Genomic DNA, 15,514 nt, shown 5'->3' on the forward strand with positions numbered 1-15,514 from the left:
AGAGATCTGGATTACATCACATATGAGCTATTAAATGGTGTGATGCCTTGGCTCAAGATCCTCTCAGAGCCATGATGACCCTGTCTAGAAATGGCCAATTAACCAACATCCAGAGGTGTCCAGACTTGAAGAATCTATTACTTAGTAAAGCAATTCCTTAGGCAGTTCCCTCTTGCCTCCAGTAGTGATTTTTGCAGTTTGTACAAAAGGAACTTCATATACATTGCCAACTTCCCTCTTTTCTTTACAATTCCCACCTTTAGAAAAGATAAGCACACTGCCAACGCTGTTCCTTACCCCAGTTACCACGATAGTTTGCCTCGAATTGGAAGGGACTATCTAACGATCAACCGGTGCCTAAAGAATTTATCATCTTCTCAACAGACCAAAGCAAATTATCTGTAAGCTTGAATGCCAAACAAGAGTTTAATCTGAGTTGTCTTTGGGATTAAAAAGTAAGAAGATGGATGGAAAACTCTAAAATCAGAAGACTGAGATTTCAAAATTTATAGATTGATCAAACAGTAGCCAATTTACTTTGAAAGGGCTGTCCACGCATAATGAGTGGGGCAGGATGCAAAAGAAAATCAGATGTGAGTCGAATATTTTTGAAAGATACAGGCAATACATAAATACTTCATTGTCAGTCCAAGTTTAGAGCAGTACCCAGGTGTATAGGGAAGAGTGGTCTAAATATGGTGTGGAACATACACTGATGTCGTGGCCTCCAGAGGCTGGGTCTACATGTGGCAGCTTAGAGTTACCAGGTCTGGGCTCATGTCCCAGCTCTGCGACTGGCTTGCTGTGGGACTTGGTAGAGTTACATGACCTAAGTCTCAGGTTCCTCCCCTATACTACGGGAATGAAAACAGGACTTCTTCAAAAGTTGGGAGAAACGGATGAGATCATGCTTGAAAGATACTTAGAACAGAGCTCAGAAGGTAAGTGCTACCTGAATATTCATAGTTATTTGCATTAAATAGTGTTTCCCACCTTATACATTCAGGAAACCTGGGAGGAATAGCGAAAAGACTGAATAATGTTTTGGTTTTTTGGCTAGATTATTATCATGTTTCAATTAAAATCCAAAGGATTTTTACAGAACTCTTTACAGGAGCTTCCCACATGTTCCACTTCATTTAACCCCCACAAAATCAGTGTCCCCATTTCCATAGACCTCACCGGGACATAGGGAGGCAGAGATGGCATTCCAGCTCAGCCCTGTGAGATCTGTATTGTCCCTAGAATGAAACCATCATGAGGGCAGGAGCTTTCTGTCTTGCTCACTGCTGAGTTACCACAGTAAAAATGGTGCACGTGCAGTCATGCCTGCCTCTCCAGCCAGACCCCTTCCACAGCGCTGCGTGGATTAACACGCAGGCAGAAAGCCAGATGAGGGGGAGCCAGGGGGCTTCTTCAGACGTGCCAGTGAAACATGTCTCTGGAGCACATTCATGTGCAGGTGGGGTGGGGTGGGGGGACAAATGACTGGATAGGGTCCCAGCCTTGAGAGGCTTGTCTGAACATGAAAAGCTGCCCACCAGGAGGAGGCAGGAGGTAAGCCACGTGAAGGCGATAGGCAGCAGCTACCACCTGAGGAAGAAGCCCACAGCCCAGGGCCAAGCAGACAATCTGGACAGCTAATGGCGACCCCGGTCTGGTCTGCACAGGTGAGGTGCTCCCACTGTCTCACTGCCAGGTATCACCTGGGACAGACCTATTTGCATGATACTGGACTGAAAATATAGTGTTTCCGTTTTTTGGCTACTTTATTATCATGTTTCAATTAAAATCCAAAGAATTTTATAGAAACAGACCACCAAAAACTGGGCCGGTAGGGAGGAGAAAAAGATCTGACCTCAAAGAAGGTGATTCCTACCAAACACGCTCAGGAGAGCTGAGTATGCGCTCGGGTCGGGCAGTCATTGTCAGTGGGTGTCAGGGAACCTTCTGCATGAACTCTCCGATGCCATGGAGGTTATTGGAGGAGATGTGGTAAAAACCTCTTCTGCTACCTGTATGTGTCCGCTGGTGTGTGTAGGGGGACACACACCAGCACACAGACACGCCAGCTCCTCTCTTGCAGGCAAACATGTGGAAGGATATCCTCGCTCAGCTGTGATAGAGAATTTGCTCCCATCTTTCAAAAGACCCCAACTACTACTCAGCACCGGATATGAGTGCGCATCCTACGAAGGGAATGTTCTCAGGAACTGTGGCTCATCTGTCCACACAGATGGAATACTGATGACCAGCCCGCTGATCTCAGGAGACAGAGGGGTGCCTTCCTCTCCAAGAGGGGGAGAAATTCAAAACAAACAGCACCCCAAAGAAGAAAGAAATCTGTTACCCTGAAAGTAAGCAAAGGAAATGACAATCTGTTTAGGCCTTCAGGGAAAAAAAGGAAAATAAAGAAGGCGTATTCAAGGCAGATATGTAAAAGCTGTCAGGGAAAGTTTTGGCAGACACCCAAGAATAAATATGAAGAAAAGGTTTGAACTCTCCTTTATGAAGAGACATTTATTTGCCATACAGAACCTCAATTATGAATTCCTTACTTAAAATACGTCCTAAGAGACAGTGTGAAACAGTGCCACACGGCAGATTTCAGGACAAACGTGTGGTGCCTGGAGACGGGCGTGGAGAATTAAATGTGATTTCCGTCATGAAAAATGAATGCTTGGCAAACTTTTCATTACGGTCAGAAATTGAAAAAATAAAACAGCTCACTTAAAAAGGCAGAGAAATGGAAGCTCTCTGAAAAGCAAGCACCTTTGGGTGGCAGCGACAAGTGCCCGGGACAGCCTTCCCGGCTTCCCAGCCTTCCCAGCCTTCCAGGCCATGGCTGCAGGCACTTTCGCCACCAAGGTGAAGAGTCCGAGTGTCATGTGGAGAGGAGAGACAGGGGGGAGAGGGGAGAGAGAGGAAAGGAACGGTTGGTTATAAAAACTAGCAGCAGCATCTAGTAAAACACCTAGATGAAACTGGTGTTCCTGAGTAACTCATACGGTTTCCATTTCTGAAACTGAAACGAGGGGCCCACCTTCCTGGCTCTGGGACTGCGTGATTCTGTTGCAGTGCTGAGGGCTGGCCTAAAGGGGAACAAAGCAGTGCCTATGAGACTGATAGTGATATTTCTTGTTGGGTGTTTAAAATTTCATCATTGGAAAGCCATTCATTCAGGTTATAAATTGTCAGTCTGTTTGCTTCTCTTTAGTTTGCAAATATTCCTTTACTGGAACACCTGACAGCATAAATACATCAGCATAAATGACTTTAGAACGTTTTCCTTCCCCACCATCAGAGGGGACAGGGACTTTTGTCATCTCAGGCCCATCCCGCTCAAGCAAGTCCAGAAATGCCCACTCCCCAGAAAGAGATGTCACAGCTCCCCGGTCACACAGTCCAGCCTGAACACGCCCTCCGGGAGCTGAGCCCGTGGGCAGCGCTGGCAGGGCTGCGCCCACCTGTGGAACCCTGGACTCCCACTGTTATTACACCTAAAAGGGAGAGGGCAGGCGGCAGGTAACAGAACTCTCAAAGATGGATGGAGACACAGGGAGGAGATAAAGTGAGAGCAAAAAAAGAAAGGATGAAGACAAAGAGAAACCTAAAAAACATTATTTACACCAGTGTAAGGCGGTGTGTTTTTGAGCATAAAGCTGGCAGGCACCTATCAAACCGCATGTCTGTATGGAGAGATCAGATAGCTGGCATCCTCATTGTTACATTAGTTATTAATAAACTTCCCAACAATGGGAGGAAGTGCGAGCATTCAGAGAATGAGAATGTGAGAAGCGTTGAGTAATGCGTGGGGACTGATCCCAGGGGCAGCGAGGCCCCATGGCCAGCACAGCACGTTTTCTCCAGAACAGAAACCACCAGAGTTGAGGTACAATAGCACACTGCAGGTTTTGTGTGTGTGTTTTAAAAGAACCAAATCATCACCACATTCTCCACAATCCTGCTGCTCACAGTGAAGATGACTCAACTGCCATCTCATTCCTATTTATAGACACAACATGTCCTTTTGTTTTGTAGAGAATGGGTGGCTTATGCCCCTACACTTCTATTCAAGAAGGTCAACATCAGTCTTTTTGTTCCATTCCTTTAAGAAAAGAGGCACAGTAAGAGTTTGTGTTTGGGTGGTTAATGCAGTAAGTCACGCGGGCTTGCAGAACACTGGGTGTTTCCTCAGCAAGTTGGTGCCATTTTCCTCAAATGGCTGAGAACAAAAGCTCATCGCCCTTGGCTGCTACACTCCCACTGAAATAAAAATTGTCCTGTGACAGCAGATCCCTGAAACAATGCTTGGGACAATCCTACATGCTCTCTACAAACAACAAATCAGTTGCTGTTTTCTTTGTTTTGTTATTTCATTTGTCTCTCCTTTCTAATAATCCTTTTTAAGATTTCAAGAAATGGGGGTTGGGAAGAGAGGAGAACATCCTTCCAAGTTCCCACAAAAAAGGATTTCAGATGCTCCTATTGAACTCTGAAAACATCATAACCAAATTGTGTGAATTCATAGTTGTCCTCTCAAACTCTACTTGAGCCTCCAAAATTGGGTGCCCTGAAACAGAAGAGCACAGCAATGCTCTCGCAGGACAGAGAGAATACAGTGTACCCTGCTCACCCCCTGCGGCGGCCAGTCCACAGGTTCATTGAGCGCCCACCGTGCAGAGCTTATGGAGGGCAGGGGGTAGAGCTCTGCCGGCCTGGCTTGGGGGAGCTGCCCCAACATCCCCTCTTCCAGGGGACTCCGGCAGGCCAGGCCATCTCTCAGCACACGTGTTCTGGGGACAATGGTCCTCACATCCTTTCCAAGCCCGGCCACCAGAGCCCCTTCAGCAATGGATTCAGGACATGGGTTCCATAATCTTCCCAGGGTCTGAATCCCATTCAGTGCTGGAGCAGGAGGTGAGGGCTTGACCCCTTTAATTCTGACACGTGCCTGGCAGCTCAGACTCAGAAGGCTCACTGCCTCTAAGGTTTCCACTAGGATATGGGACTCCAGGTCTCGCCCGTAGGAGCCCTGTGCATCACCAGCAAAGAATTAGGGTGCCTGACCCCAAGCCTTAATAAGTAATTCTAACTTCATGGACCTTTTTAATTTGAAATATTAGCTGCTGGCTCATGGCATGAGTACTTGTGAACTTCTGACTTTTTTAATAGACACAATGATGCTTCATCACATCTTTAGCATCTTAGACTTCAGTCATTTTAAAGGTCATTATATGTCCTTAGTTACAAGGAAAATCACCTTTAAAGCTGTGAATAGCTTGGAAATACTTTATCTCTGCTTGGCATCAATAAACAGTATTCCAACTCTGTGAGGAGAGGGTCTGCAACTTTTTGAATGCTATGTCTAGTCCCTAGCAAAGTTTGGGAGCTGGAAAAATGTGCTTATACCATAGAAATGTTACAGTGTTAGTGTTACGTGGCTCAGTGACCCCACAATTCAGGTACAGACAAGGGTGGAAGGATGGATGAAAGATAACAAGGATGGACATGGTTTGCAGTAGGAGCCTGACCTGACAAGAGTCACTTTTAAAAGTCTGATACCAGCATGACGGAAGTGATGCAGCACAATTTGAGGGAAAATATTGGTGGCAGGTATATGGGAGTTTTGGACAAGGCCCAAGACATCATACACTCTGGGAACAGAGTAGGTCCTAAAATGGGGCACAAGAAAAGGCAGGCTACTGAATGGGAGGAATTAATCGAGCACTGTATATCTGACCACATAAACTAGCCTAGCAGGCACGCCAGCACAGATTGACCTTTGTTTGGAGTTTCTAACTTTGCTTCGATTAACTGGGGACCTCACACAGATCACTCTAAAATGTATAAGGTTTGTGTGATGCTTCTTGCAATTTGCTGAAAGTTGCATCCAAAGACCAAGACTTAGTGAGATGTTTATCCATACCTAGGCAATCCCTGACATTGATCATTGCTAGGAATGTTTCTCAGGGACGAGCCTGGATGTTTTTGCAGGACCAAGGGGTGAACCAGTGGAAACCACTTAAGACCAGCTGGAGCAGCCCCAAGGACTCCATAGTAACCTCCTCAGGAACCTTCCTCATGATTCCCTCATTTCAGTACTAAAATCTGCTCCCAGGGGTGGAAATTTGCTACCACATTGAACATGTGATGTACATAGGACCATGTTTCCTGACTGACCGTATGCTGGAATGCCCTGAAGACTACCTTGGTATTTATGCATGGCTTCCTCCAATAAATAAATTAGATACTTTGCTCAGGGAAACACTGGTCTGAAAACAATCCCAGGGTATCCTTGCTTAATGGCTTATAGTAAAGCTCCTACTCAATCCACTGTTGTTTTTTAAGATTTTATTTATTTACTTTTTAGAGAGAAGGGAGAGGAAGGAGAACAAGAGGGAGAGAAACACTGATTGGTTGCTCCTTACATGCCCCCAACTGGGGAACCTGGCCTGCAACCCAGGCATGTGCCCTGACTGGGAATCGAACTTGTGACCTTTTGGTTCACAGGCTGGCACTCAATCCACTGAGCCACTCCAGCCTGGGCAAAGCTCCTTCTCATAACATCATCTCAGAGCTGTCTTTTGGCTGACAACTATTAAATATTTGGACCTGGTGTGGTCTGGTAACAATCCAGGGTTACTATCCAAAATACACAAAGAGCCCATCCCATACAACTCAATAGCACAAAAACAATCTAATTTAAAAATGGGCAGAGACTCTAAATAGACATTTTTCAAAAGGAGACAAACACATGACCAAAGGCACATGAAAAAAAATGCTCAACATCACTTGTCATCAAATTAAAATCACAATGAGATATCACCTCACACCTGTTAGGATGGCTGTTATAAAAAAGACAAGAAACAACAGGTGCTGGGGAGGGTGTGGAGAAAGGGGAACACTGTTGGTGTTCCCTTGCACACTGTTGGTGGGGCTGTACATTGGTGCAGCCACTGTGGAAAGCAGTACAGAGGGTTCTCAAAAAATAAAAACAGAACAAGTACATGATCCAGCAATTCCACTTCCAGGCATTTGTCTGAAGGAAACAACATCAACTTCACCCCCAAGTTCACAGCAGCATTACTCATGAGAGCCAAGACATGAAAACAACTTGAATGCCCATCACTGAATGAACACATCACAGAAATGTGGGGTGTGCATGTATATATACATGCATCATACAAGCACAAAATGGAATACTATTCAACCGTAAAAAGAATAAAATCTTGTCATTGGCAGCAACCTGGATGGACCTGGAGTGCATTGTGCTATGGGAACTGAGGCAGAGAGAGAACAGACTGGTGGTTGCCAGAGGGGGTTGGTGAAATGGGTGAGGGGGCAAAAGGTACAAATTTCTAATTATAATATAAATCAGTCATGGGGATATAATGTGAACAAATTTAAAAAATTGTGTAGTGAGCACCTACTGGATGTCAGGCACTGGGATAGAGGTAGAAAAAGAATACTTTTCAAATGATGATTAATTTTTCAAAAATGCTTTTAAGGACTATTTCTTAGATACCTTTTTGTTTTTTTAAGCATGAAGCAATAGGTGAAGGAGAGAAAACAACTGATCAAATCGTATACTAGGTTGTATGTATCATGTTTGGTGAAGAAAAGGTGGAATATGGGGTCTGGCAAGTGCCAGAAAGAGGGCTCACGACCACAGCTGTCCTGGAAGAGCCAGGCCCTGACAGTCTGTGGGAGCACGTGACTAAAGACATTTTCAACAGGCAGTGAGGCAAGAGGACATGAGAGGACAAAGAGCAGGGCAGGAGCCTCGCCAGGATTTCCACACTGTGGGCCATGGGAAACAGGTGCCTTCCAGGTGGAACTTCCAAGGACTTGTGTCAAGTGAAGGCATTTTCTCCTGGCACAAGAAAAGAGAGAGGGGCAGTAATCAGCAGCCCCAGGAGCGGTGACCAGATCTGTGGGTTCTAGAAATTCCCTCTGAAGACTGATGGAAGTTTCCTGTCTACCAGCCTCTCCCTCCATTGCCTCACTGTCCCTCCTAAGTCAAGGAAAGGGGGCCTCCACACGAAGCCTCAGCCTCACATCCAAGGACCATTCCTGAGGCTCTTACTTGAAGGCCGGTCAGGGCAGAGCTGGACGTGCCGCCTGGCCGGTCCTGGGGTCCGGCTTACAGCTCCCAGCAAGGGGCCGTGGCTGCCTCCAGCAACTTCCTAACCAACAGCATAGCCTGAGGCCTCCATCACCAGTTATCAAACACGTGAAAATCACTTTAATATCTTGGAATAAAGAGGCTTCTTTTAGGGGTGGAGGCGGATTCAGCAGGAAGGTTTTCTTTGGCTTTTCTCTAGCCCACCAGACTGATCATTAATGTCAAGGTGCTCTGTGTCTTAAAGGTGCCTGGGTCTCATTTCTGATGGTTGAGGGATGTCAGGGATGTCCAGGGGTTTGGGGCTCCTGGTCACAAGCCCATCTACAACTGCTGTTAGGTTATTGCCTTGGTCTCACCAGAGGCTGCCAGAGATGAGGGACCCGAGCAAATGGACCAGGACACAGGTATAAAAGTGGGGACACCTGGGTCCCATGATCCTGAGCACGGCCACCTCAGGCTTTTATCTCTTCTTCAGCAAGAAGAGTGTTCTCCAAGTGTGGCCGGATCCCCAGACTAGCAGTATCAGCATCACCTGGGGCCTTGTTAGAACTTGTTAGAACTTGTTAGAAATTCAAATTCTCAGGCTCACCCCAGACGTACAGAATCAAACATTCCAGAGCTGGAGGCCAGTTATCTGTGTTTGAACTTGCCCTCTAACTGGTTCTGATGCCCAGGGAAGGTGGAGAAGCCCAGAGCTAGATGATCCATTCTCCTTCTGGGAATAACCATGCCACGTACAGAAAGGAACTAGATATCCAGATGGATATGCAGCCACAGCAAAAATGCACCCCTTCATTGAGAATGAAGGAGGAGTCCAGCTCCTCTGTGGCTGGAAAAGGAGGCTGGTGGGTGGGTCACTCCAGGCTGGAATCTCAGACTCTGGGTCTTAGCAGGGGTTAGGAAAGTCTATAGGACAAACACAAGGCTAGCTCTGGCCAGCCCCTGGCCATTCAGCGTGGGGCTGGGAGTGGCTGTAATTCCAGGCAGGGGCTTGGGCTCTGAATGGCATTCTCTTTGGTAAAAGAAGACAACATTCTCCAAGTCTTTATTGTAAATCTCTAGGCCTCAGAAATAATGATTTGGCCCATTGCGTTCATGAAAAAACTTTGAAATCCTGAAGCAGGAAGGGGTTCACGGGGAACCCTACAGTGATCTGGCAAAGGTAGACCAAGGTGCTTTGGGGCTTGAAGCTTACACAATTTAGGTGACTTTTTAGGAAAAAAGAATGTGAAATGTCTTATGTTTGCAGATTCGGTGAAAACACACGGCCATGTGAACATGAGGCTGGGGCCCTTCCAGGGCCTCAGGAGGGTCTGTGCAATGAGGGGCCGTGAGCCGCAGTGCTCGGCCCCTGTGTAAGCTGCCTCCCGGGCCAGGAAGGGCACACTTCCTCTCCCCATCCTGGCTCTGCCCAGACTCCAGCAGCCCAGGGGGTAACTAGATAGCTTACAGCTTCTCCTCCTCGCCTGACTCTTTTCCTTTTTTTCTTTTAAATCATATTGTTGTTGCGAGCAGCTACTAGACATAGTTATAGAAATGACTCTGGGAGTGAGGACGGGCAGAGACTTCTTGCTGTACTTTCATGGCGCAGAAGCAAGGGCACACTGTCCCCAAGAACAATCAGACTTTGACCATGTGGCCTGGGGAGTGACCTGCATCAGTAATATTTTCGATAACATTTTCAAATAATTACCGCCTCGTTCTCTCCCCCTGCTTTTCCTGTCTCACACTGTAGCGAACTGAGTCTCTTCCGAAGACGGCCAGATCTGAAACTTCAGAGCCCTTCTGTCCCTCCCAACGTCCAATGACACAATGTCTTGCCCAGGACCCGCAGAAATGGCGGAATCAAGTCCTTTGACTCTCAGTTTCAAAACGCACTTAATCGCTCTACCATCCTCGATGATATCACGCCTCTCCTTTCCAAATGCTCAAGAGTATTCTGGACTTGTTAAAGTTTCAAGAAGTTCACCTAGGTACAGAATGTGGTGTCATTCAGCATGACCCTGACCATCAGTCCTACCCTAGTAAAATTCTCCTCTGATGACACACAAGTGAGTCCCACTTCTGTCCTGGGAGCTGACAGCCCTGACAGTCCACCACCGGCATTCAGAAGGCTCTGGAGGGCACCTGATGACACCTGTGTGACCAATGGTCTACCCCACACTGCGTGGTTCCACTGCTTCTTTCCCCGCAACCCTTTCCTACCGCTGGCACTTTTATTAGATTCCCACTTGACCTAAAACCTCAGTCTGCAGCCTAGAGCCAGCTCCCGGCGAGCCTACCAAGCTGTCTCCTTAGCAGCTGTTGGTTCCCGCCTCTGCTGGAGCCACCCCAGGGCTGAAGCGGGAACTTCTTCCACATGCTCAGGAAGGTGGCTCCCAAACCCAAGACCGTGCTTACCTGATGACAGGAGACTCCCGCTGCTCCCACTGATGATCTTCCCTTTGCTCCCCATGTTGGCCAGCTTTGAGGTCTTCAGTGTTCCAGTCTCGGTCAGGTCAATAGCGATCTCACTCAGGCTTCGTGCAGCATGGATTTTAGACTAGAATGAGAAAGACAACCAGGTCATAAAGGGGCAATCGTTCATCTCTGAGATAACAGTAATCACTCACCTGCTCGTAGTCCTGAAATTTGGCAAATTGACTCATCTCCTAACCTGCAGCATTGTTGTTGGTGTCCCTTGGCCCCAAACACTGACCACTGGAGTTCTCTCTCTGCAGGAGCAGGTATGGCTCAGGAGATGATACGAGTGATTAATTTTCTAAACCTATTATTCGACAGGCTACACTGTCCATCCTTAAGAGCAAGGACTTTGGAGTCAAACAGACCTTCCCCTCAGGCCCTCCTCTTTCCCCCTCCCCTCCCCCCCTACCTGGTCCATACCTCTCAGTAAACAGTAGTGATTATTGTGTAACTATTTTGTGTTTAAAGAAGGAGGAAAAAATATTTTCAGCTTTGTGAATGACCTAAGAGCTATCTGAAACAAATTCATAAAATTTCAATAAATTCTGAGGTGATTTAAACTTCTTAAATCGTTAGCCATGTGACCATGGAAAGTTGAGAGGATGGGAAAGTGTCAGCGGTCCAGAGCACACATAGGTTGTGCACGGGTAAGAGCTCGTCTAGACACGGGAGTCCCACCAATAAGCACCTGATGTGGTGCTTTGCCTCTGTTTTGATACCTAAATGTCCTTGCCAAAGTCCTCAGATTCTGGTTAACTTTCCACTCCATTTATTCTGCATATTAATTGGCCCAATTTGGCTAACAGCAACAGCAGGTGAGAATAATCAGAAAGGGACTCCTGTGTTCATAATTACATAATTACGTTCCTAAAAGTCACTGTTAGTAGGAAAGTCATCTGCTGTAATTGCCATCTTTGGTGAGAGCAGTGGGTTAGCATTTCCTGCACGTGTATTTGATGTTTGTTTTTTCTCCTCTTCTTCAGGAAATCTATTTTTGTGATAGAGCTTAGGCAATGGGCTGCATGTATACTATGGATTTTATGAAAAACAGTGATAAATGCTGGGATAACCAATACATTTGCTAATCTTCCCATGGCCCCTAGTGATAGCACACACGTGGATGGAACTAGGTGAGGTTTTTAGTCACTTCACCTAATTTGCTAAATGAGGTTCACGTGTGTTCACACCTGGCACGTGTGGCGCCAAGTCTTTCCCACACACTGGAGAAGCCACGGAGTGCAGATAAGGACGCCACGGAGGCGAGGGGACGCTGTGTCCCAGGTGCCCTCAGCCGTCCAGCAGAAGCTGTCTGAGCCCCAGTGGCTCTGCCCTCCCCCCGCCTCCGTGTGGATGCTGCGGTTGGGGAAAGACAATGACTTCCAACCACTGAGCACTTTCCTCGTGTAAACAAAATGAAAGTCTGAGCAACAGAGGAAATGCTGAGACTTTTGCTTGTTTTGTTCACCGGCCATGAACTGCCTCATCCTCACTCTCTCAATCCCACTGGTCCTTCCTCGACTGACATCTCCTTTCTGACATCAATTTGGCCCCTGCCTACAGAACCAGGTCACCTTCAGCTTAGGGCCTCCTTATTCATAAAATAAGCGCTCTGCCAGGCCCTCGTAGGGTTCCCCCAAAGGGTTCTGACTGGCAGCAGAAGCAGGAAGGGCCTTTCACTTAGTTTGACACAGCGCATCAACAGCACCCACTGGGTGGACTTTTTCCTCCCTGCAAGCACAGAAAGCATAATCCATCACTTCCCTTCTCTCAGCACTGGTTTTACCAATGCCCACGCTTTGATAAAAAGGGGCCCAGGCTTGCAGTTACATCACAACAACCCACGAAGACGCAGTCCAGTTCAGCGTGGTGAAGGGCCTAGGCTCCAAGTCAGAGAGATTTGAGTTGGAATCCTGACTCTTCCGAGTTCATCAGTTTAACCTTGATCTTCAACCTCTGACCCTCAGGTTGCTGTTTTTAAAATGGAGATCTTAAAACCCACATCACAGAGTTGTGATAAGGACTCAGTTAGGTAACACATAAGAAGGCCAATGGACTTGGAATAGAAATCAGCTGTAAGGCAGGACCTGACAGTAATTTGCTAAATGAGGTTCAATCGATGACTCAACATGGTATTTTAGGGACCTCATTAATCACATGGAGGACCGGTCCCCACTCCGTCTCCACTAATGCCACATATCAACCCGAGGCAGAAAACAAAATATGGGAAAGTAACCAACAGACACCCTTCCCAAGGGAGACTAGATTCGTAGAAGTTTTAGGGACTGTTGGCTTCTCTCTAGAATGGAAATACTCAGATGAGTACTGATTGCCTCCTTGCCAAATCAAGTCTTTGCACCACCCCAAATGACCCACTTCTGACCATTTTGCTATGAGGGTCCAGCCATACAAAGTGTTATTACTGACATATTGTCAGAGAGGTTTAACTGTCCCCCATCATGCTTCACTCTGCCTCTGGTCCAGATGGAATGCAGACCAGCAGACTGGATCAGGAATCAAAAAGACGGAAAGATGTTGGGATGGGAGGCCATGTCAAGAAGCCTCCACTCAGAGTTCAGAGGAAAAGTGTCTAACGTTTTTACTCTAAACATTTGACCTTTCAAACATTTTCCTCTGAAGTCCACAAGACGTTTCTTGGCTCTGGGCTACAGAGGTTGTGGGGATCCCGCTGACAGCATTTCCAGTCTCAGGGGTCAACACACATGTGTTACCACCTGTAACTGGTGCCTGCAAACCTCTCATTCAGAATTCGCCACAGGAAACAAAGAAATACAGCCTCCCTTGCACTCTGTCTTCAGTGATAAAGTGTGTATGTGTGTGTGTGTGTGTGTGTGTGTGTAAGAAAGACACGGTGGGGGGGGTTGATTTCCTTAGATGATTTACATAATGACGCTGAAAGGAGAACACAACCAAGTACCAGGGGAAGAACACAAGACTTCTTGGCTGCTCACCCTGCTGACTCAAACCACGAGACCGCACTTGTTCCTGGGGCTGACAGGCATCACTCGGGAGGCCCGAATTTTCTGAAGTGCTTCAGAGAGAGCGGAAGGGTTGGCACGGCCCGATGCAGTAGGGTGTAAAGCAATGGACAGCACGCCAGCCCACACTGGCGGCTCAGAAATACCTGGAAGCTCTTCCTCCCAGGCCTGGCGGCCTTCACTCACCCGGAGGCCGTTCTGCCCACCAAGACGGTTCACACCACAGTTGCATAAAGAACAACATTCCAGAAACAAAAGGTATTGCAATATAACTCCTACGGGGAATTTTATTATCTCTGATTTAATTTGGGGAACTTTTAGAGAATGTAAACTTTACGTAAGTGTTGGCCAGGCAATAGTGTACTGGATTAATAATGATAATAATAAAATATAGCAACTATCCCCTAAAGCAATGTCACAAACATTGTGTCTTTGGACCAATCAATCATTTCAGTCAGGAATTTCCTTTCCTGCTCCCTAAATGAGGAAAACACAGCAGTGTCACAGCACTGGAGAACAGAGCCTGTGGACTTCTCCGTGGGGGAACTTGCTCCTCACCCCTCCCTGGAGGTGCAGGAACTGGCCCCTAGCAGAAATGCACGGGCTCGGAAGGTCTGTGTGCATTCAAAGCCTGTGAGGCCAAGTGCTCTGGCCCCGGGAGTGCCTGCACTCCCTTCAGTCAGGGCTGCTGAGGACAGCGGAAATTTTCTTGTTGCTGTGGGCATTTGGTTTGGCCTTTTAGAAGACACCTTGTTAATGTGCTCTTTGATCATTACTTCTTGAGGTTTGCTTATTGCATCAGTGGATTGCCCGGTAAGCCTGATGAACAAGGCTTCTCCGCCTGCACAGTAAGGTCACCTTTGAGAACGGGGCAATAGAGCCCTAATCCTGAGTTACCCAAGAGACTATCTGAGAAAAAACAAACAAACAAACAAACAAACAAACTAAACAAACGGCATGGGGTGGGAGGAGGAGTTCAAACAGCTAATGTATATCCTTAGGGTGAAATACTCTTTCTTCTCTTTCCCCTGCTCAAAATCGTAGTATGATTGCATGGGGGGAGGGCATCTGCTTGCAAGAGGAACTGGCAGTGGGGCTCAGGAGGATTGCCCTCACCCCCTCGTTGCTGAACACTGCAGAGGGTGGAATCCGTGTTCTACGGTTTTGGCCTCTAAGTCCTGCCCCCAGGGGGCAAAGTGCTGACCCCCACCCAGACTCCCTCCAAAGCATGAGTCAGAACCCTTGGGCCCAGTTATCTTTTGATCTAATCGGCCCTCAAATTCCTGGGCCAACGCCCATCAACACTCAGAGAGCTGTGGGATACTCTCATGATTCCTAGCAAGAAAAATGCTCCATCCTGTGCCCATTTAGCTGGGAAAGTAACCAAAAAAGGGTCAGGAAGAAGACTGAGTGGAGGAGAAAATGTTACAAAGGAGACACTGCTACACAGAAAAGGTGCTGATTGAAAACTGAATTACACCTTGAAGGACTACTTCTTTCTTCCTGCCCTATTATTTTACTATCTTTCTCTTACCTCCCACTCAATCCCAGCTCTCTCCGTCCATGCCTCTCCCCAGTCCAGGGAAGAAGCAACTCCACCCAGATGGAAAATAAGGTAAAAGAGAAACCTGAAAAGACCCAAAATGGCCCCGACCCAACTAATCTTATGCCTGGTAAGCCCAGGATCCTGCCAAGTCCACCCCTCCCAAGAACTCATACAATGGGACAGAACCTCCTACAGGTGATGGTACTGACCAGGCCAGGGGCCAAGGTTGCTGTCACTTTGTAGTTCTGTATTCCACACCCCCAACCCTAACCCTAACCCTAACCCCACCCCCAAAGCAGCAAGGTCCTGAGAAACGCGCAAGACCCATCTCAAAATGCTGTTCACCTGAGGGGTAGTGAATGGGAGTGGTTTGTGGGGGCA

General features: G+C 47.2%; 1 protein-coding gene across 12 annotated transcripts in view; it reads right to left on the reverse strand.

Annotated features, from left to right (window-relative positions):
• The window catches only part of FRMD4A (FERM domain containing 4A), a 584,868-nt gene that overhangs the window by 46,842 nt on the left and 522,512 nt on the right, over nt 1-15,514 (reverse strand). For all 12 annotated transcript variants that reach the window (XM_036023926.1, XM_036023890.1, XM_036023900.1 and 9 more), the window contains one exon: nt 10,529-10,670. In XM_036023926.1, coding sequence (XP_035879819.1) covers nt 10,529-10,670 — 142 coding nt within the window. The remainder of the gene's footprint in view (nt 1-10,528; nt 10,671-15,514) is intronic.

The sequence above is a fragment of the Phyllostomus discolor genome, chromosome 1 (assembly GCF_004126475.2).
Source record: "Phyllostomus discolor isolate MPI-MPIP mPhyDis1 chromosome 1, mPhyDis1.pri.v3, whole genome shotgun sequence".
In the NCBI taxonomy this organism is placed as follows: domain Eukaryota; kingdom Metazoa; phylum Chordata; class Mammalia; order Chiroptera; family Phyllostomidae; genus Phyllostomus; species Phyllostomus discolor.